The sequence below is a fragment of the Dermacentor variabilis genome, chromosome 10 (genome assembly GCF_050947875.1).
Source record: "Dermacentor variabilis isolate Ectoservices chromosome 10, ASM5094787v1, whole genome shotgun sequence".
NCBI classification, from domain to species: Eukaryota; Metazoa; Arthropoda; class Arachnida; order Ixodida; family Ixodidae; genus Dermacentor; species Dermacentor variabilis.
This window is the reverse complement of record NC_134577.1, coordinates 100,547,122-100,567,609: the sequence shown is the minus strand read 5'-3', so window position 1 is coordinate 100,567,609 and position 20,488 is coordinate 100,547,122. Positions and strand designations below refer to the sequence as shown.

The following is a 20,488-nucleotide window of genomic DNA, read 5'->3' as shown; positions in this document are numbered from 1 at the left end:
AAATTTATTTGTTCCACTGCTTGTTACATATCCTCAAAAGCAAAAGAAATCTTTTGTGTTAATTTTTTTTTTAGAAGACTTGGTCTCTCCCTGAACATCACAAAACCTTTTTATGACTGGCTGTAAGTCATACTTCTTTTTAGTCAAATGCTCGCAGGCACAATGGGTATAATGTTTTCACAAAAGAAAGGGCGTGTCCATCATTACCCTAACTACAGTGAACTAGAATGCCGTACAATTTGCCATAACTATAACCATCGCTACAGTGTTAGTCCAAGAGCGCCAATTATGCCAATAAGATAGCACTGTTGGCACTGACCGAGCGTTGCCTAATTCAAGTTTATCAGTCGGCCTGCATTAGGCAACATGCAGTCAAGGCCAATGCTGCCAGCTTAATTATTGGTATAGCCTATAATAAACTGGTATGCAAGACCGAAATGCAGAAAGAATAGCTTTTTCAAGAGTACATTTCTCTCATATGATTATGCGCCTAAAGGACATCTACGATCAAAATCAATGCCAGCTGAATTGACATACACTTTTGATTAGGCGGCGAACTTCTTTCAAATTCTCGTGGAGATGGAAGGTTTTGCCTTGTATGGTGTTTTCTTTGTGTACTGCTCGTTATCCTGTCATTGTTTGTAACCATCTCTTGATCATAATTTTGTAAATGTAGTTCCTGTACATACACCATTACACTGATTGTTATAAATACCATATGTATAAAAAAAAACTAGCGCTGTTTAATGGTTGCGCTATTACGTATTTCGTACTGTATCGTGATAATTGTATAAGTTAGATTCCACGTCCATATTTCTTCTTTCATTTTAATTTAACGATTGTTCTGTGTGTGGAACTTTGTTATCCACAAGTTGGTTTGCAGTTCACTAAAAAAGTTGTTTGCGAATGCAAGGTGCAAAGGTATTTCGAGATATTTCCCAAATTGTGGGATGAAATACATGAGCGTTCCAGTTGCTTTTGTGCTTCAATGTATAAAACAGCTTTATGGTAAAAAAGTAAGTGGAACAATGCATTTTTACAGCAAGTTTGATGGCGCATATCTCTAAACTTGTGGTATTCTGGAAATTCATTCCAAGTGGATACGCCTGACAAGCTCACCGGCTACAATTCGTAAATTACAATATGTGTCGTAAAGTCATTAACTAGGAAGTTAATTAGCGATTTTTTTGTTAATTAGTTGAATATGTGCTTCGATTTTTCGTGCTACTAATGTCTGCCGCATCGAATAACCCAGCTCAATGATAAGAATTATGCTACCTGACACAGACAATTTCTAAAAATTCCGTAAAACTTAAAAATTAACGCTCTGTATACCGGGTGATCTTACAAGGACTCTTATTTCAGGGGACGCTCAGTAAAATCCTCGCAATAGTTAAGCTAAACAACAACCGTTCGATTGAGTTTACTGGTTATTCAGATCATATAAGATAAAGAACGCGGGCATACCCGCTGCATGCAACTTACCGTAGGAGCGTAACGCAGTACGCAGCGCCGTGGCTACGTAACCTCCGGCTCACAAAAAGATAAATGTACTTATAAACGTCCTCGCATTCTGGCAGGGAGTCCTGCGCGAAGTTGAACAGAATCTGAGCGCAGCACGCTGAAGGTGGTTCGCTCGTCGATGTTTCGCGGTTTCGCGCGCGAAAAGAATAGCGCCAATAGCACCTCTTCCTCCACGCGATCACTTTCTCTCTCTCTTTCCGGATAGTGCAAGTGGGTGCTCTTAGCGACAGCTCGCTTGCTTGTCGATCTTTCGCGCGTTACAGAAAGCGCCTGTTCCTCTCCACAATCACTGTATTTCTATCTCGATAGAAAGAAACTCTCTATCTCGATGGAGAAAGTGAGTGCTTGAGACTTCCGAGATCTGTGGTAGGAAGGAAGAAGGGATAGGTGCAAGAGTTGCCACCGCTGTTTTCGGAGGCTATGCTGCTTCTCCGAGTTTTACGTTAACAAATATCGTATTTGCAACAATATATGGGAGCTGTTTTACGGAATTTCCTGCCATAATAACGCGCCTCGCATTATAACTTGGTTTCGGGACACGAATATAACGTGTTCATTTTATTTAATTTTCTCCGATGCTTCAAATTGTAGCGAGCTAAACCACATCGATTGAAACGCTTGTTTTCCAGCACCTTTTCTTCTTTTTGTTCTGCCTCACGGTTGTTGTGAATAATATGCGGCAACTTCGCGTTTTGTTTAATTACACTATATATCCATAGTCAGACCCCGGTCCCCGCCGGCGCTCCGCCACGAAGATCCGGAACATCATGCTTTACATGTATTCCACATCTTTTGAAGAGACGCGCTGATTGCCACTTGCAGGGTGTAGAAGGTGCAGATCCCTGACGCCTCTGAGAAAAGTGAGAGCTGAAACATCGTGTTGGTGTCGAGCAAGACTTGGCAATCTGTGTTTCTTTTGCTGCATTTTGACTCGTGTAAATACCTTCTTAAATACAGTCAATTAGTTTTGTTCCGGAAGCGAAAAGACGCACGTATTTTGTCGTTGCTTGGCCATGAAAAGTGCCTTTTATTCGACATTTGCGCCATTCAACAGTCGGCATTACAGCCGAACCCGCACACTAGAAGGCTTGTGTGCAAGGATCGAGATTATAATTAAGTGAACAGCAATATTTTGTTGTGCTAGTCTGTGGACGAAAGCATATATTTTGACCGCGTGCCTTCCTGGCGCGTCGGCAGAATATTTCCATACAGAGCGAGTTGCAGATGACGCTATAATTTCAGGCCCCTGCAGGGCCGCCTCTCGCGATGGTAGAACTGTCGATCTCCACACCCTATTTGATATTGAGTCCACACTTTGCAAATGGGGCTTGCGACAGCATCTCACATACAGGTTTATTTACAAATATATATGTCAACCATAGCTTGTGGAGCGACAGAGCTCCAAAAGCTGTGACCGCTCTCTCTGCTTTACAAGAAACAAACAACTTTTAAATGATACGATTCCCAAATAATCACACTTGCCCGCTGCTCAGTACTGCAGGGCCGTACACGTCACAAGCGGATTTGCAAGCACGCAGCTGTTACATATGAACCAGTGGTTACAACAAAGTCCGCGAACGAGTTTCCTGTGGGCTGCCCGGCCTCTCGTTCTCACGCGCGAGCTCATATGTGCGACTTCCTCGAGCCCCGCCACTCGGCTTCTGTCACTATAGCAGTGCCGGTGTGCGCGGTCGGGTGGCAAACTCCCCAGCACTCGATCCACAAGCGCCCTACGAATAAAGTTTACTTAGTTCCTCGGCTGTATGAATGTAAATAGTTATCTTCCTTACGTAACGTATATTGTCTCTTCATGTACATCTGTGCTTATATTGGGGGCGAGCTCCACCACTGGAAAAGCTGGCGCCTCCGTCAGAGTGACGTGGTATGAGGGATCACGTGGACACAGCGGCCGCGTCGGCTGCTTCGGAAGCGCCGAAGCGAGCTGAAAACGAAAGATCCACATGCGCTGCGGTTCTGATTAAGCGGGGAGGTTTTCTCTTCGGGTGTGCACTTGACAACACTCGCAAACCCTCTAATAGGCAACGACTGCCTTTGAAGGCATCCATCATGGTAGGCTACTGCTCGATGCCGCAGTGCCGGACGTATACACAACGGAGCCGAGTGTCAGCCTTCATATGTCAGCCTGCAGGACAAGAAGCTGCGTGGAGTTTACGATACTTAGAACCGACAAGCAGCCGTCGGCTACAACTCGGGCGTGCAGCAAGCACTTCCGCGAGTCATATTTCTGGTACAGCGTCGGGGTTGCGATGTTCGGTGAGCAGCAGAAAGCGCGCACTGAGACGCTCGCCCGCGCGCTCAACCCTGTTAATGTCATGAAGCTTTGGCCAATGAACTTGTTGATTCTAGATAATGGCAAGTTCATTGCAATGAAAAGGCAACGGTAAAAAACACATCAAAATAAAAGGCGCGGCATATTCTCATGCTTGTAGCACCAAACAATGAAATGTACTGGATTAAGAAAAAGAAGCAGCGGGTAATTGCTCGTTGCGAGGACCGATAAATATACAGTGCGACGCAACTTGACAAATAACTATACTGAAACGTCCGATGCTTTACAAAAAAAAAATAAAGAAGATTGAATCGTCGAGACGGGACATCACAAGTCGCCGTCGTAAGCGTCGAAGTCCCTAGTTATAACGAAATTATTTTTGAACAGCTCTGAGAGTATCCACGCAACAATGATTGCTTGTGTACTGTCAAATGCTCATATGCTGCGGCCTAAAGCTCACGGCACGGTGCGAAAGTGAAACATTGTGCGCGGACATGCATGCAGACGCGCAGTTGGTCACCGCGAACCCGTGCAATCGCTGTATGGAGGCTTCATTTTGTTAAGCTCCATTTGGTTATACAGACAGCCCACTATAAGAAGATATTTCACATAGTTCGCTCTTTGCGATTGCCGACCTTTCACGCAAGAAACCGGTTCGGGTGACTCCATCGCGGCGGCCACCCGCACTGGGCGATCACTGTACGTATTCGGTAAAGAGATAGTGTCTGTATACCATTCTGTACTTTCTGTTTGTCCAAGATTATTATTTTGACAGTAAGTAAAATACTTCATTCATTTCGAGAGTAACAGTAATGTCCAGGATCGCTCCCGCGTGCTGTTTTTATTGAACGCCGAACCCAAAACTATAAGGAACGCGCCGCGTTATCCCTCATACTAAGCAAGCCGAGCGCTTCCGACAGATAGCGACTCCGTAAGTCCTCGCCCCCAACAGCCATTGTATGATAGTGAATTATAAAGTGGCTTAGATGGCCCTTGTATCCTGACAAAATAAATAAATAAATAAATAAATATATATATATATTTATACGTTTGAAAAAAAAAAACAGAGAGAGAGAGAAAGCTTGCTACATAAGACCTGAAAATATAATGTCGCCTCACAGGCACCTACAAAGCACGCCGATCTGTGAATGTGAAGTTTTATACAACACTGAGCGTGTGCCACTGGGTGTGCGTCCGTTCTTGGCCAACCCGAAATAGGCATATCCCACTACGATTCTACCATATAACATATAATGTTGGTTCGGAGACTTCCCAGGGGGCTCCAGAGGGCATTGCGCACATGCCACGCGATGAAAAGGTCCAAACGAGTTTCTCGCGTCGGCTTAATTTCATATATATATATATATATATATATATATACACACACGCTCTGAGCCACCCCCCGACGAGCGCGCAAGGAAAAAGAGGCAGCAGTAGCAGCGCAAAAGTCGAAACCTTGCTTGATAAGTTATCGGATAAATATAGCTTTTTCATCCGTCTTACTGACCCGCAGGCACAGCATGTGACGGTGCGTCCAATCAGCGGTAAATGTCGTAGAGCTAAACCTGGCAGAAGCAAAAAAGGCTGCCGAAACTAAAACCAGAGTTCGCTCATGAAAACAGCGTATCCTTAAAAAAAAAAAAAGAAAAGAAACACCCTGCGTATTCTTGTTTTTTTTTTGGCTCGTGGTCGTCGCGCTCAGAGCGAATTGAAACCCAGAAATCAGCGGCATGAATGGTACGACATCGCTGGTCGACAAAGCGGACGGAAAGCTTCGCACGGCCGACAGTTGAAATCGCGTAGAAAAACACGCGCGCCGGGCATGCCGCTGATGCCGCCGCGTCGTCCGTCCAATCAGAAGCTACTACAGCTGACGGCGCGCCCCACAATTCCCTGCGATTGCTCGTTTTGGCGCTCAGTTAGTTCCTATATGCTCCTTAAGCTAGGGTCATACGTGCGCAGCCGTCCGTTGCGCTCCTACGAGTACGCGCACTTTCCGAGCTCCACCATTACCGCCAGCTTACGAACTTTGACGTCCGGCAGTAGTACCTTTCGAGATGGCGGGGGTAGTGTGTTTAGCCATCTTGGAAACTGGCGAGCGTAAAAAGCTCGTGCTGCCGACAGGAACCCATGCAGAACTTCTGGCGGCTTTGGAGCCATTTGTGCCCGTCAACGAGAAGACACTGGTGAGTACCTTGAATATCTTGACAGCTTTGCATTTGGGTTGGATGGTTAATATAGTGTCACTTCCGTAAGTAGTCATGCATGGTTGGAAAATTACAAGCAACGCGGACAGCTACAGAGGGACTCGGAAACTGACAAGACAAGCGCTTTTTGTATCCCTTTCTCTATCCCTTTCTCTATGCGTGTGCGCGCGCTTTTTCTCGCTGCTTGTAACTTCCCAAGCATGAATGCATGCCAACTCGCAACTTTGGGTACTTTTGGTACAACTATTATGGACTGAAAAAACGAAAGCTCCCGTTCTTTCGATGTGTGTTTCTTTGTCTTAGTCGCGTTTTCGCGCCACAAGATACTTGTGACAATCGCTGCACTGACCCACTAGTTGAAACAAAGAACATGCGCATCATTCGCGTTGTGAGATTTGTCCACAAGTGGTATATTTACATGCGTGAGAGTAATTAATTTTCCGAACGTGACAAAAATTTAATACTACCGAGAATTGGCAGGTGCTTCAGCGCAATGCAGGGTGTTTCACTTAATTTGAGCCATGCACATGCTACGTAGCTGGACAGAACCAAGGTAAGGTTGTTTGCCGTCGCTTGGAGATATACTATTTTATGCATTCCGACTAATTAGATAATTGATCTTAATAAACTTCCCTATCATAATCATATGAAAGGTGTAAGTAAGAAAATTGTAGAGAAGCATGAATAACTCCCGATACAGCTTTCTGTTGCTCAATACGCGGTACATAAAAGTGCTTTTCCGAGTGTGAAAGATGCCCGCGAATACACGCAAAGTGCCTCGAGCGGCCAGTCGCGCGGCAATTTTGCGTGCATTCGCGGGGTTCTTTCACGCTCAGAAAAAGTTTTATGAGCAACAGAAAGCTGTATCGGGAGTTTTTCATGTTGCTCTACAATTTTTTTGTTTAAACCTTTCATCTAATTATAATAATTGATAAGTTAATTAAGGCATCATCTAATTAGGCGGATGCAAAAGATAATCTCAGTACCTCTCAGCGATGTGGCATTTGCATATTCTAATTTGGCTCAAGCTACGTGAAACCCCCTATATATATATATATATATATATATATATATATATATATATATATATATATATATATATATATATATATATATATATATATATGCGCGAGAAGAAAGGAAACCGAGGAGCCCAATTTTTAGTAGTCATATCATAAGCCAACAAAGACAGCATAGGAGAAATTACTTGCACTTATTGAGTCAAATAAATGATAAATTAATGAAAACAAAATGGCTGAAAACACAACTATGTATAGTTGTTCCTATATATATCTTTGTTGGCTTCTTATGATATGACTAATAAAAATTGGGCCCCTAGGTTTGCTTTCTTCCTGTTCACATATAATTGCTACTTCATTGCTCTGTATTTTCTGTGCCGCCTACTTTACCAAGGTACTCTCCTGAGGCCTCTGGTGCATGACACATCACCGCACTAAAATAAATGCATGCAACATGATGTGACACTATTTGCATGCCCTTATTCATTCCCGATCAATAAAGCACGTGCCACTCAGATGCATGTTGTAATTAGCCACACTGTTTGTAGTTCTTGGATAATTTGGGTGTAGCTATTACATGGATAAAAATATCAATAGGAAACTGCGTCATCAGCTTGGGAAAAAAGTCTTAAGAGGTTGGAATGTAACAACATGAGTCTATGCCATGTGCAATATGTTTCTATTCCTGCTCCTTTGGGCTATGAGCAGGCTGCACTGATAGGCATTAGAAGAGCTGTAATAGTATGTGTGCACCCAAGAAACGCTGATATTTATAATTAAAATGCCTTGTTCAGCTCCAGGTCCACGACGACGATCTGGATGACTTCATTGACCTGGAGGCAGATGCCATAATTCCTACCAAGGCAAAGATAAAGGTGGCAAGAAAAACAGTGCCTCATACAGATGTGAGTGTATTCTTCTGAAATAGAAGTCAAGCAGCCACCAGGGAATTGTCTTTAGAGCATGCTTCTGTTTAATTGTTTGTCTCCTCAGTGTGGCAAAAATTGAAAAATTTGACAGTTAAAAGTGCAGCCTTCATTTCATACGGTGCATGGCGTTGCTTGTGGAAGAGTTCAGGCAGCACTTGTCGAAAAGCTGTCGATCCAATTCACCCATTTCCTATGACCCGGTAAGGAAAAAAGTTAAAGGGCCCTTCATCAGGTTAGGGCAATGCAAACACACAAGCCTGGTGTGTAGATCACACACTTATTGTGTTTGTGAAGTATCAAACTACTGCATGCTGCAAAAAACAGCTAAAATTTGAATTTAAAGCTTGTGCGCCCTTCCTTTCAAGCCCCACTTTTTGCCAGAGAATGAAAATCTGAGGCACTGCCTGCAATGTTGCCGACCATGACACGTGACTTTGGTAAATCATTTAATGCAGAACCTGCGAAAAATGTAATTGTAAGTGCGGTGCACTGCGAAAATGAAAGAGAAAAAATAATAAAGGACGCAATACTTGTAATGGAAACATGACATCTCCTTGACTTGTCAGAGGAGACAGAGAAGGAAGGTACATTTGGTAGAGGCATTCAAATTCAAGGGAGTCAGGATGTGGAGCTGTTAATTTTCAATCTGCACCTGATGCAGTTGCAGATTCAGGTTTAGGTATCAGGTTCAAGTAATCCATAGTTTGTTCCTCTTACCTATGCTACATAGGATTTGGCTGACTCTGCAGGCTTGCTAGCTTGTCATGCTGTTTGGTATTAGTAGTGTTTGCTATTGTGCTGGAATTAGCTGGTGCATCTTACATTTAAAAGGGAAAATATTCTTTTAAGCCAAGTCAGGTTTTCAAGCAATTTCAAATACCTTGCTGCTACTGCTCACGTTTAACTATAATTTCGAAGGGCTGTAATTATTATTGCCAGCACTACAAATGGCCTTGTTGCAATATGCTTGAACTTATTCATTTAAAGCACAGCTTAGTTAAGTGACATTGATTCTTTCATTGAGGACTTCTGTTAATGTACAAATCTGAAACTGTTGCTGCAGGAAAGCATGATTGCCGTGCAGTGCACGAGTCTGGACACCAGCTTCTCAAATGCGTCCGACAGTGCTGGCCCCACTAATGAGCTTCTTGGTCTCAGGTAAAAGCTGGTACTTCATAGAAAAGGCACAGAAAGGCCCTTTGTCATTCACTGGAGCTAAAAGCAGTTACTATTTTGTGAACTTAACAATAACAATCCTTTTCAGTGATGGCTCCTCCATCGTGGAGGTGCATGTGCCACTTCAAAAGCAGTTTGACTATTTGGACTTTAAATTGCCATCATTCGGCCCATACGAAGAGGTCCTACAGCGGAAAGAGCCCGTGGGGGGACCGGTGAGGCGGGCAATCATTAACCGCCTTTTTCAAGCGTGTTTCGAGATAGTATGGTAAGCAGTGCTTTTGCATTAACCTAATGTCTGGTCCCATGTTATGTCGACATGCATAGAATTTGGCCTCCAGCCCCACCTGTTAAGGACCGCAGTGATAGCAATCGCACTGGTACCTATTGTTGATGACTGGTGGAGTTTTTTTTATTGTAGGATTCTTAGTTCGAAGCACCTGGTGCCAAATAATTTCTTTATAGGTCTTACTGGTATCCGTCTGGAGTGACTGAATTTGGCAATAAACCAGTTGTACCACTAAATAAAAAAATAATTTCACTAACCTTTTTCAAACCTTTTGTGGTAAGCCTCTCACAGTGCTGCTAAGGCTGCTGTCATGGTACTGCTGCCTTCTTTTTTTCATGAGACAAGAGAAACCAGGCTCTCATCGTAACACTGTCGTTAGGGCACTCGCCTTCGGTGTCAAGGCAGGCAGTTTGAATCACAGTACTAATGCCTCACGTGTATTTTTCTTTCTTTCCCGTTTCAACTTTTTCTTTTGCTTTTGCACAAGCGGTATATTACAGCAAAAAACTTAATTTCTCGTGCAGTGTTTTAGTGTTGAATTGAGATATGAGAACTTATGTTTATAAACTGGAACAGCTGTTGATCTTAGTATTGTGTGATATTGCAGACACGTATACTCCCTATTAGGGAAAGTTCTGACAGCCATAGCTTGCACATTATTTAAACTCGGGATAGTTTTCACACATTTCTCCGCAAGCTTCTAGTGGTTTTGGTTGTACTAACACTTCCCACAGCTTCCTCCAGGTTCTTCTTGCCTTTCTTTAGTTTTAAGATATGTGGTAAACGAAGAATATATGCTTTCTTTTTCATGGTCATAAAAAGTAATAAACTTTGTATATGCTGTGCAATAGTAAAAAATATTCAACTGGTTGTTACTAGATGCAGTGATTTATTAGCGTGTTCCCAGCTGCAACAACTAGTGAACCAGGTGAAACTGCTTACTTAGTGCAGGGAATTGGCTAAAAAGCCAGTTGAACTGGTAAGAGATCTAAATCTGAGTGCCCAACTCATATTGCAATACCAGCCGTCTCAAGGCCTATTGCAAAGTGCAGCAATCGCGTAGCCGAACAAGCTCTAGGCAACTACAGTGAAAATATTCTTTAACATTGCAATGAACACACGGCAGTCCACAGCACTAGTGACTGAGAGGCTGTTGAACACAGTGCTATGCTCACAATTTTGTTGTGTACCAGACTATCAGAAAATCGATTCCAAGTTTATGTAACCTGAAGGGTGAGCAGAAGCACACAGAATGCAACAGGCCAACTATTCAGGAGGGTACAACTGTTTTTAATACTGGGTGTTCCAGTGAACACTTAATAAAAATTTTAAAGGTTGCCTGGGGCACATATCGCAATTCTAGTGCATGAGCTGGTCTACTCAGAGGTGGATATTTGCAAAAAAAAATTGAATGCATAATTGACTAATTAACAACATTCACTAACTACTTTCCTAAAAATCATTGTTTTATGTATTCAAGCACAAAAGTACTTGGAACGCCAATGCATTTCTCCACAAATTTTGGGAATCAATATATCGAAACTGGTGTCATCCTGAGAATTCGTTCCAAGTGAATCCGCCTTGCGAACTCCATGGCTACAATTTGTAAATTGCAATATGGCCCGTGAGGTAACTAGTTAAAAAAACTTAATTAGTGCACTTCCGTTACTTAGTCGATTAGGCATATCAATATTTTTTGCATGCCCGCCTCTTCCAGCAGACCAGCTCATAAACTAGAATTGTGCTATCTGCCACAGGCAACCATTAAATATGTTTGTAAGTGTTCACAGAAACACCGTGTATACTGCCTGCAGTAGCATTCCAATAGCAAGAAAGAAGTGCTGAGCCCAGATAAACAGCACTTATTCTCAGGCTAGTTGGTTCATAACTGAAAAGCAAAATAACTTCCCAAAAAACCCACACAAGGAACATGATAAAGTGCCACTGATGTGACTACTGGTGCCTTTCACTGCGTTAAGAAAACGTGAAAGACATCCAGCGTAGTCATTACAAATGTGCCAGCATAGCTTCTTTGGTGCTTGCTAATGAATAAATTTTGTTTCTAGATGTATATTTGGGTGGCTGTTGTGTGCATTGCCTAGTCCAAGTGCTGCTATGTGGCCATAGCTTTTGTAGGTATGTGTTAGCGCTACTGCAGGCAGTTGCATAATAATGTGGCTATATTGTTGTGAATAAAATAAGCTGGAGGGCGGCACCTTCTCAGTTCCACATATTCTTACACCACAATGCAATTTCACTCATAATTTCTGCTTCTGCAAGGTGACTTGCAGGCAGAATAGTCTCACTACCTTAAAAGGTTATAATGTAATGCCAAAGAGTAGTAATTGAACAACAAGCCAGATAGCCCCTTCAGTCACGAATTAGACTAGCATGGATTACTTGTGCAAGTTAATTATTGGTTGCAAGCATACTAGAAAGAAAAAAAAATTCCGCAATTGCTACATAAACGTCCCCTGTTACACCACCCGTCAAACACTGTAGTGCCTTCTCGAAAGCGATCTTCAGTAGCGATAGATTTTCCTCAGTACAACGGAGGTACTTGAGGTAAGAAGAATGTTCAATTTACCTTAAGTGTAACTTTTATTATCTATTCCTTGCCACAACTGCACAGGTATGGCAAAAATAAGTCGTGTCTACAAATGTGTACAGTGACTGAAGGGGATACGTTGCATGCCCTTAACAGAGGTGTAGTGCCACTTGCATCCTGCACTTTTATAAACAGCTTACTGCATTGCCTATGTATGTGTGCATGTGTGTATGTTTAGATGCTTGCATTCATGGATGTAGGAAACTGAAGTTGCGTAGTGTATTTCCTGAGTTCCTTTAAAATGTAACTTTTTGTCTGACATGAATCTTTCTTTTTGGCTTGGACATAGTGTGGTTTGCAGGTTGGTCTATGTTGAGTCAGGGGCTGATAACCAATTATCATTTCTTTCAACCATTTACAATATACCTAAGAAATAATGATTGCATTAATTGGCTTTTTGAAGATTCTTTACAACTTTAGTGCTTTCCTGAGATGTTTTCATGCTGTACTGATAATACAAACATATTGATACATCTCCTCTGAATAGGTATCCTTCCAAGGAGCTTTACTGCACTGCTGTGGAGCAACTGATTCAAAAATATCCGCACTTGCGTGACAATGTGAAGAAAGGCAGTGGCATGGTGAGTAAAACTTTTCCCATCATTCCCTTCCAATTTTAGTACATAGGTGCCACATTGAGGTCTTATGCAGTGGTTCTGACAGCTGGATTGATGTGGTGTGGCAGAGTTCATTGCAGGGTCTTATAATCATGCAAGGACAACAAGAAGGAAGATGCTCAGTTTATTAAATGCAATGATGAGATGAGGATGGGCATTAATGATTCAGTGTTTATGAAACTAGGAAGCCGAATTCAGAAACCTTGAATATTGTGTAACTTCACTCAGGCACCTCAGATAGCTGAGTCTTTTTATGTAATATGCAACAGGCTCAGATTATATCCAGGAAATGGATAGAATATGTCCAAATCTGGGAAACTCATGCTACAAAGTTCAAATATCTGGTGGTGTGCTGATACCATACATCACTAAAAGCTTCATGGAGTTCTCAGTGTTATGTATCCTGTGTGCACTTACACAAGTAAAAGAAGGAAGATCCAACAGAATGAAATGGTAGAAACAGAACTAGTATAGAACGACAGAAAGCTGAGCTAGTTGGTAAGGATTCATTATGCAAAAAAAGTGAGGCGTGTTGTCCACTTCTCTTGTGTCCTGTCTGCACGCCTCACTTTTTTTGCATAACAGAACTAGTACTTAAAATGTTAGTTTTTTCATGCGCAGTAACATTATTTGTTTTGAAAACATACCGGATGTTTTAGCGAACACTAAAAAAATTTTAATGGTTGCCTGTGGCAATTAGTACAATTGTAGTTCATGAGCCGGTCTGTTTAAAGAGGAGGGTATTACTTGCACAAAAAATTAATATGCATAATATACTAATTAAACAATTATTTAACTAACTTTTAACTAATTACCTCTTGGCCATATTGCTGTTTACAAATTCTAACCGTGGAATTCGCAAGGCGGATTTGCTTGGAAAGAATTCTCAGGATGACACCACTTTTTAGATATTGATTTCCGAACTTTGCGGAGAAATGCATTGGCATTCAAGTTACTTTCGTGCTTTAATGCATATAACGATGTTTCGTGAGGAGAGTAACTGGAATTCCAATGCATTTCTCCGCAACGTTTGGGAATTAATATCTTGAAACTGGTGTCATACTGTGAATTCATTCCAAATAGATCCGCCTTGCGAACTCCACTGCTAAATTTGTAAATTGCAATACAGGCCACAAGGTAATCAGTTCAAAAATGTAATTAGTGAGTGTATGTTAACTAGTCAATTATGTATCTTGGGCACTAGGCACACACACACACAAAGACAAGGGAGGAGAGGGGACCGAGCGCCACTTACAACTGCTTTATTCGGAGGCACACCACACACTTATATAGCCGTCTCAGACGCATAGAACACAATCAGATCAAGATTGATATGGAAGCGAACTGGTTAAATATTTCTTCTCAGCCATATATAAAGATATTGATGGGTCGCTGACACGCATGCTTCCTTTCTTTCCGATAAAGAAAGCTTCAATTACTTCCTGAGCTTTTTTATCTTTACTCTTTGCAAGAATACGCGCCCCTGCAAAACATGGCTCACAAGAGCGTGACGGGCAGAACTTAATGTGCTTGGATATGTTTGGCCCTTCTTTATCTTGCTCTACATTTCTTTCACGTTCCCTAATTCGGTCGTTAATGCAGGGCCCAGTTTGCCCTATGTAGGAGCGGCCGCATAAGAGGGAGATTTTGTACACACCTTCGGCGCACTTCATAAACGGTCGCCCATGCTTGGTGCCGCATCCATTTTTATCTTCACATATATATTCTTTCGATACAAGAACAAAGCCTTCCTTGCTTTTTGGGGGCTGAAAACACAAGCAGTACCCCATGTCTGCTAGGAACCTTCTTTAAATTGTGGGCCATCTTGTGTACATAGGGCACCACCACAGGCGTCACCACCTCATCTCGAGGGGGATCTTCCACAGCTCTCACAGCCGCACTCATATTTTGTACTAGGCTTTAAGCGACTGCAATCACAATCGAATCAGGGAATCCAGCTGGAGACAGCCTGGCCAATTGGTTCTGCCAGCTAAACTGCATCCTGTGAGGGCATGATTTTCTGAGGGCGGATTTCAGGCAAAGTGAAGCAATCCCCCTTTTTATTAACTTCAAATGGGCGGAGTTGCATGGCAGGAGCCCTTTTTTTGCACGAGGTGCATATGCGCAACAAATATGATCCGTACAAAACTCAACGTTTATATCTGGAAACTGTAGGCAGTTACCCTCAGGCACTTCAACGGTGAATTGCAAGCCATTTCTTTAGCGAAAAGAAAGGAAGTATGTGCATCAGCGATCCATCAACATCTTTATATATGGCTGAGAAGAAATATTTAACCAGTTCGCTTCCATATCAATCTTGATCTGATTGCGTTCCTTGCGTCTAAGACGGCCATATAAGTGTGTGGTGTGCCTCCAAATAAAGCAGTTGTAAGTGGCACTCTGTCCCGTCTCCTCCCTTGTGTCTTGTGTGTGTTCGCGCCTAGTACTCCAGATGAATTGTGACCAACTCGCCCAACAAGACGTCCTTTTAAGTAGATTATGCATTTCGATTTTTTGTGCAAGTAATGTCTGCCTCTTTGAATAGACCAGCTGATGAACCAGAATTGTGCTATCTGCCACAGGCAACCTTTAAAATTTTTTAAAAGTGCTTGCGGAAACACCCTGTACATATACTAGACAGGAAAGGGATGTGAAGAGCAGGCTGGCAACTGCCAGTTGAAGGGGCACAACGCCTGCCTACTCTTCAAAAAGCAGGAGACAGAAATAGAAGATAGGAAGAAGGAGTTGGAAGAGAAAAGAAAGAGAAAGATTACATATCTCAAAGAATTAGGTAGAACGCACACAATACAGGTCACACACAGTAGGGCCGGTCACTGCAGGTTGCGCCACTAAATATTGTCGAAATAGAAAAAATTGTGTCCGAGTTCCTGTCACCCGAAAATGGAAATAGGCTACAAATGTGAACCTAAGCTACATTCTTTTAGAAAAGTAAGAGTGTGATGCACCTGATTGCATTGAAACGCACAACCACTGGGGTACAAATATTCGTTGAGTGTCGTACACTGCAGGCCAAGAGGGTGACAGTCTCTCACAAGCGACGTGCGCTGTGCAATGGAAGCAGGACACTACTATCTATGGACCGGCCACATGTCCTTGTCATTGTAAACGTTTGCACACGTTCACACAGCCAACCCTTGGCTTGAGTAGTAGTGCTCTAGAGCGACAAGGTAAGCCTTGATCGCGAACACGGGGTGGGAACTTCCATTTGCGACACGCTGGTCTAGATGCTGCTTGAGTAGGTGTTGACAAATCACCAGACGAGCTTCATCAAGCTTGCACAATATTTCAGGGCAGGCACAGCTGTTATGAGTGCAAGTGAAGCCAGCCGAACAGCCTCGTTATTTCTGGCGATCTTTATGTGTGAAGGTATCCGTTGGGCAACGAGAGGTGTGTCATATGAGACAATTTTGTTAGCAGAGTCATTAATGCTGCGCACAACTGGACAGTCGGTCTGACTGCATTGTAATCTGCTAAGGGCAGCGCAAGTCTGTAAAGATGGCAATCACACTTACACAAGTAAAACAACCAAGATCGAACAGACCGAAATGGTATCAATAGAACAAGTACCTTTAAAAAATTTGTTTGTGATGCACAGTAACAGGTAACGGGCTTTTGTTCTAGGTATGCATACACATTTCTTTAGCCAACTGGAATTCATGTGTGCTTTTATGCACTAAAGTAACGAAAGTTATGTCTTTTATGCATCTCTGTTCAAATAATCTACAGGAATCATGGAAAGTTGCCCTCAAGAATAAGTTTAAGAATAACAGAAAGAAGGCGGTGAATAAGTCCACGGAAATGCAAGCAGTTCGAGCCCAGAGCTACCGCAAGAGTCCCAGGGAGCCAGTGGTGGAGGTGGCGAACAAGAAGCTATGCCGCCTCTCTGTTAGTGTTTGTTAATTATTTTTGTTTTGTTTTGCATGCCCCTCTGAAAAATGCAGTTAAAGTGTTGTCAGTGGTGCACATCTTTTCGCTGTTTTTTGTTTCACTTATATTTTTCTTTTAACTATCAAAGTTTCGTCACTGAGGTGCTGGTTTTACATATTGCAGGACAACAATGACCTCATCATTTATGGGGAGACCCTGGAGTCACGGCAGAAGCATAATGAGTGGCTACAGGAGAATTTTGCAACTGCTGATCCAGAAGATTTGCGGCCACGTCTGCTCGCAACAGCCAAGGAACGGCATGAGTGTCTTCGGCGAATCACGTTGTCGGAGGCGCTCCTGCAGTATCCTTTCCTAGCAACAGAACACTCGGTATGCTTATGTTCAACATTTTCGTGCCATTCATGCTAATCATAATGGTCTCTGTTTTCAGCTGCTGATGGAGTTCAATATATTGTTCAAAAGAACAATACTCGACAGTATTGAGCATGGCTGCAGCCGTCTGTGCAGCATCATTCTGGACCACGCGGAGCAGGACGAGGTTGTGCGATTCTCTGCCATGGCTTCTGGTAATATTATGTGTTGCTATTTTTTATAAATTTTCAGTGTTGACAAAACTGCTACTCCTTTCAGGGATCAACAATTTCTGTATATACATGAGTTACTTTATACAAAAATCTTTCACATAATTACTTTTATTCACTTGAGCTAAATGTACCCAGAGCAAGTAACTTCTTTACTATTTCACATGCAAGCTACAACAGGTTTTTTCAAGCTGTAGAGGATTAACCACTGAGAGAGCATGCCGAGTTTGTAGGAGCCTGCTTAATGCGACTTCATATGATGATTCTGATTGGTAACTGTCTTCTAAAGATGTAGTTCTGGCACCACACTGAATTTTCTTATTCAAAACGAAATCTGCACGAGGTTACTAACATCCGGATGGGATTCTTGAACACTAAGAATGAGCTGTTTTCTTTGTAATATGCTGTCTAAGGTGTGCTTGAGATGGCCAGGAATGTTGACCACACCGCATGAGCACACTTTCCAATGAATATGAAACAGCTTTGCAATAATGTAACAGCATTGCAAACAACTGTTACGTTAAAAGTTTATAGCGCAAACTACAACCTGGATAACATTCTTGCGTAAGCAGACCGAGACAAAATGAAGACTTAGATGTAGTGCTTGCATCTACCTTTTGTCCCTGTGTGCTTGCGCAAGAATATAGAACTTTGCATGCCAACAAGCCCAGCATGTAGCAGCGCTACAGAAATGGTAAGATGTGTGCCCTGTCCCTTTATAGCCTTATGCATGAAGTAACTATGCCTTGATACATGCGTGGCTCTAGCTAATTTCTTTCTTTACATAAAATGTATGTATAGTTCATAAGTCAGTCTTGCTAGTGAAGTAGTACTGAAGTGTATCCCTCACTGTTTGCAGAGGATGGTGTGCTTGGCGTCCTCAACTTCATTGCAGGCCGCTGCAATGAATCACTTGATGCTATCTTAACAGAGGTAAGTGCTTCAAGACAGAGGAGCTATTAACATATACAATAGCTGGACTGGAGCACAGTTGTGTTAATCTCCTTTTGGACTGCATGTGGGGCCTGTTTCTGCCTATCATAACTTTCTGGGGCACTGCGGGTCTGCTCTTCCCTCGCTAAATGGGAGCTGCTGACCCTTTTGCTCAAGGGAACCTAAACACACTGATTTCATCTGACATCTGTTGCTGAAAACTAATGCTTAGCGAAAATTTAATGACCATGTTTTGTGCAGTCCCAGTGTATTAGTTGGCTTTTATTTAAGGTCTTGGTTAGTGTATTTCTGAATTGTGTGCTTTGCGCACATATGCTGTGACTTCCAGTAAGACAAATTTATTTCCATATCTTAACATGCCCCCTTTTAGGAAAACTTAAATATAACACACACTTGATGAATGAATAAAACAAGGCATTTGCTTTTTGTGACCAAAATTAGGGGCTTTTTATGGAGTGACCTTAGGTTCAGGTAATAATGTTTTTTTTTTTAATTTCTGTTGTTCCACAGACAGCTGCGGTCCCACTGACTCCATGCCTCCAGAGGGCATCTGATGGCTCCCTCGCGCTACACATCGATGCGCAGCGATTGTTTGTGACGTCGTCACTGCTGGCAGGCCTGGCCTGCCTTTTCGCTTCGTTCTGGGTATTCCACGTAATATACCCAAAAAAAGCCCACAGGATTTTAACATTCATTGAACACTGCTTTCTCGATTTGGGCTACACAAAGCCACGGGTGAAAGCATTAGAGTTGGTAAACTTTTACAAGAACTTTTGCTAGGCAAAAAAATTTTCAGATGCATATCCTCAGAAAAGTATCTGAAAATTATTTTGCCTAACAAAAGCACTTGTGGGTTCTGTGGCCAGCAGGTTGCCCAAGCCATATAGCACAGTGCTTGCTTTAAAGGAGCATGAAAGAGAAAATTTATTTGAGCGTTATTAAATCATTCTTCAACACCGAAAATGCAACTCTTACCATTAGAATTGGCTTGATAAGCCAGAGAACTTGCAAAAACGAAAACTGGTGTCACCACCACCACCTTATAATTCCTGAACCAGCTTGCTGTGATATTGAATTTGACGGTGTCTGTTCGGGTCTAGTTAATGTTCTACTGGCCAATATTGATGAATTCTGTTCTAAAGGAGTCAAAGAATAAACTTAGTTGAAGTATGACTCCACACTGATGTGTGGGCACTACATAAAATTTCGAAAAATGAAAGTTAAATCTTCATTCTCTCCTATTGATCCGCTTATTGCCACAATGTTCATGAATACAAAGTTCTGAAAGATTGTTTTATCAGTCTAAAATGATTTACTGTTTCTCTTTAATGTCTCTGTAGTGGACCTTTAGCAACAAAATGTGTGTTAGTATGTCACTGGTATTCTCAGCAGAGGCAAGAGCACCAGCAGCATGCTCAGTGGTTCTGTAACAACTGATAATTTGAAGGATGTCCTGTGCCACTAAGGTTAGGCCAACGTGGCTCTGTGTTAGCACAAGTGTATTATGCAAAACTTAATGGCCCAGAAATGGGTAATTCAGGGGGGAGTTGAATTAGCTATTTTCATTTATCTTTTTCTTTATCATGGACTTCTCACATTACACTTTGTCACAATGCATTCACATTAATGTAACTGTGGAGAATAAGGTAGTTTGGTATTCAGACATGCCTTCTGTGTGTAAACAGTGCTAGGTGAACAATACAAAGAGACACCATAGATTCTGACTGGCAACATGAAGGGGATTGAGGGCAGCTACAAATATACATCCTTGTAGTCGCACCTAGGTAGCACTATGTTCAACTTGTGACACAAGCATATGGCATCCATCGCAACCGCATGCCTAGAAACAGACTAGGGCAGCAGACTCAATTACCTTTTAGACTATCTAAGATGCACTAAATCTTTAGGCAACGAAATTGAAATCTGGCTTATACGCATGAGTACCGCAATACAGTTGTGCAACATGTTCCTCTTCTGTGGAAAAAAGGCTGCATATGTTTTCTTTCAGCACAAGGGGGAGTGGTATCGGTTAATGGCTGTTTTCACATATATATTTTGTCATGTGTATATTAGCAATAACCACTTTCCTCATCTGAGTGAGGTCATTTTGAAAGTTGATAGAACATGTTGCTCATGGTTGTTGCAATTTTCTTCCCAACTATCCATTCACTGCACTGTGCACCCATGTCTTGGGCAACTAGCTGTTTGAAGGTCAGTATGGTCAATGGATCTAATGATAATCTCTAGTGTTCTCTCATTTGCTTGTTGCAATACTTAAGTTAGATTTTGTATATTGTGTCACTTGTTTATTTTCACTGTACTTTAGTTTCACTACATCTTGAATTCCTTGTGATAGTTTTTCTTTTGCAATGAAAGATATGGTGG

General features: G+C 42.2%; 1 protein-coding gene across 2 annotated transcripts; it reads left to right on the top strand.

Annotated features, from left to right (window-relative positions):
• The first annotated feature begins 5,551 nt into the window (after positions 1 to 5,551).
• On the top strand, positions 5,552 to 20,435 carry LOC142560854 (uncharacterized). 2 transcript variants are annotated; one of them, XM_075673259.1, is made up of 10 exons: positions 5,552 to 6,000; positions 7,835 to 7,945; positions 9,033 to 9,127; positions 9,234 to 9,413; positions 12,530 to 12,623; positions 16,407 to 16,565; positions 16,731 to 16,937; positions 16,999 to 17,134; positions 18,009 to 18,082; positions 18,614 to 20,435. In XM_075673259.1, exons 1-10 carry the CDS (start codon positions 5,872 to 5,874, stop codon positions 18,881 to 18,883), a joined length of 1,455 nt encoding a protein of 484 aa, XP_075529374.1. In that variant the 5' UTR covers positions 5,552 to 5,871; the 3' UTR covers positions 18,884 to 20,435. The 2 variants fall into 2 exon arrangements, with proteins under 2 accessions (XP_075529374.1, XP_075529375.1); XM_075673260.1 differs by lacking the exon at positions 16,407 to 16,565.
• Positions 20,436 to 20,488: the final 53 nt, after the last annotated feature.

Coding starts and splice junctions, on each gene's coding strand:
- LOC142560854 (XM_075673259.1), top strand. CDS start 5,872: ATGGCGGGGGTAGTGTGTTTAGCCATCTTGGAAACTGGCGAGCGTAAA. Junction 9,128..9,233: donor AATGAGCTTCTTGGTCTCAG/GTAAAAGCTGGT, acceptor AATCCTTTTCAG/TGATGGCTCCTCCATCGTGG. Junction 16,566..16,730: donor AGAAGCTATGCCGCCTCTCT/GTTAGTGTTTGT, acceptor TACATATTGCAG/GACAACAATGACCTCATCAT.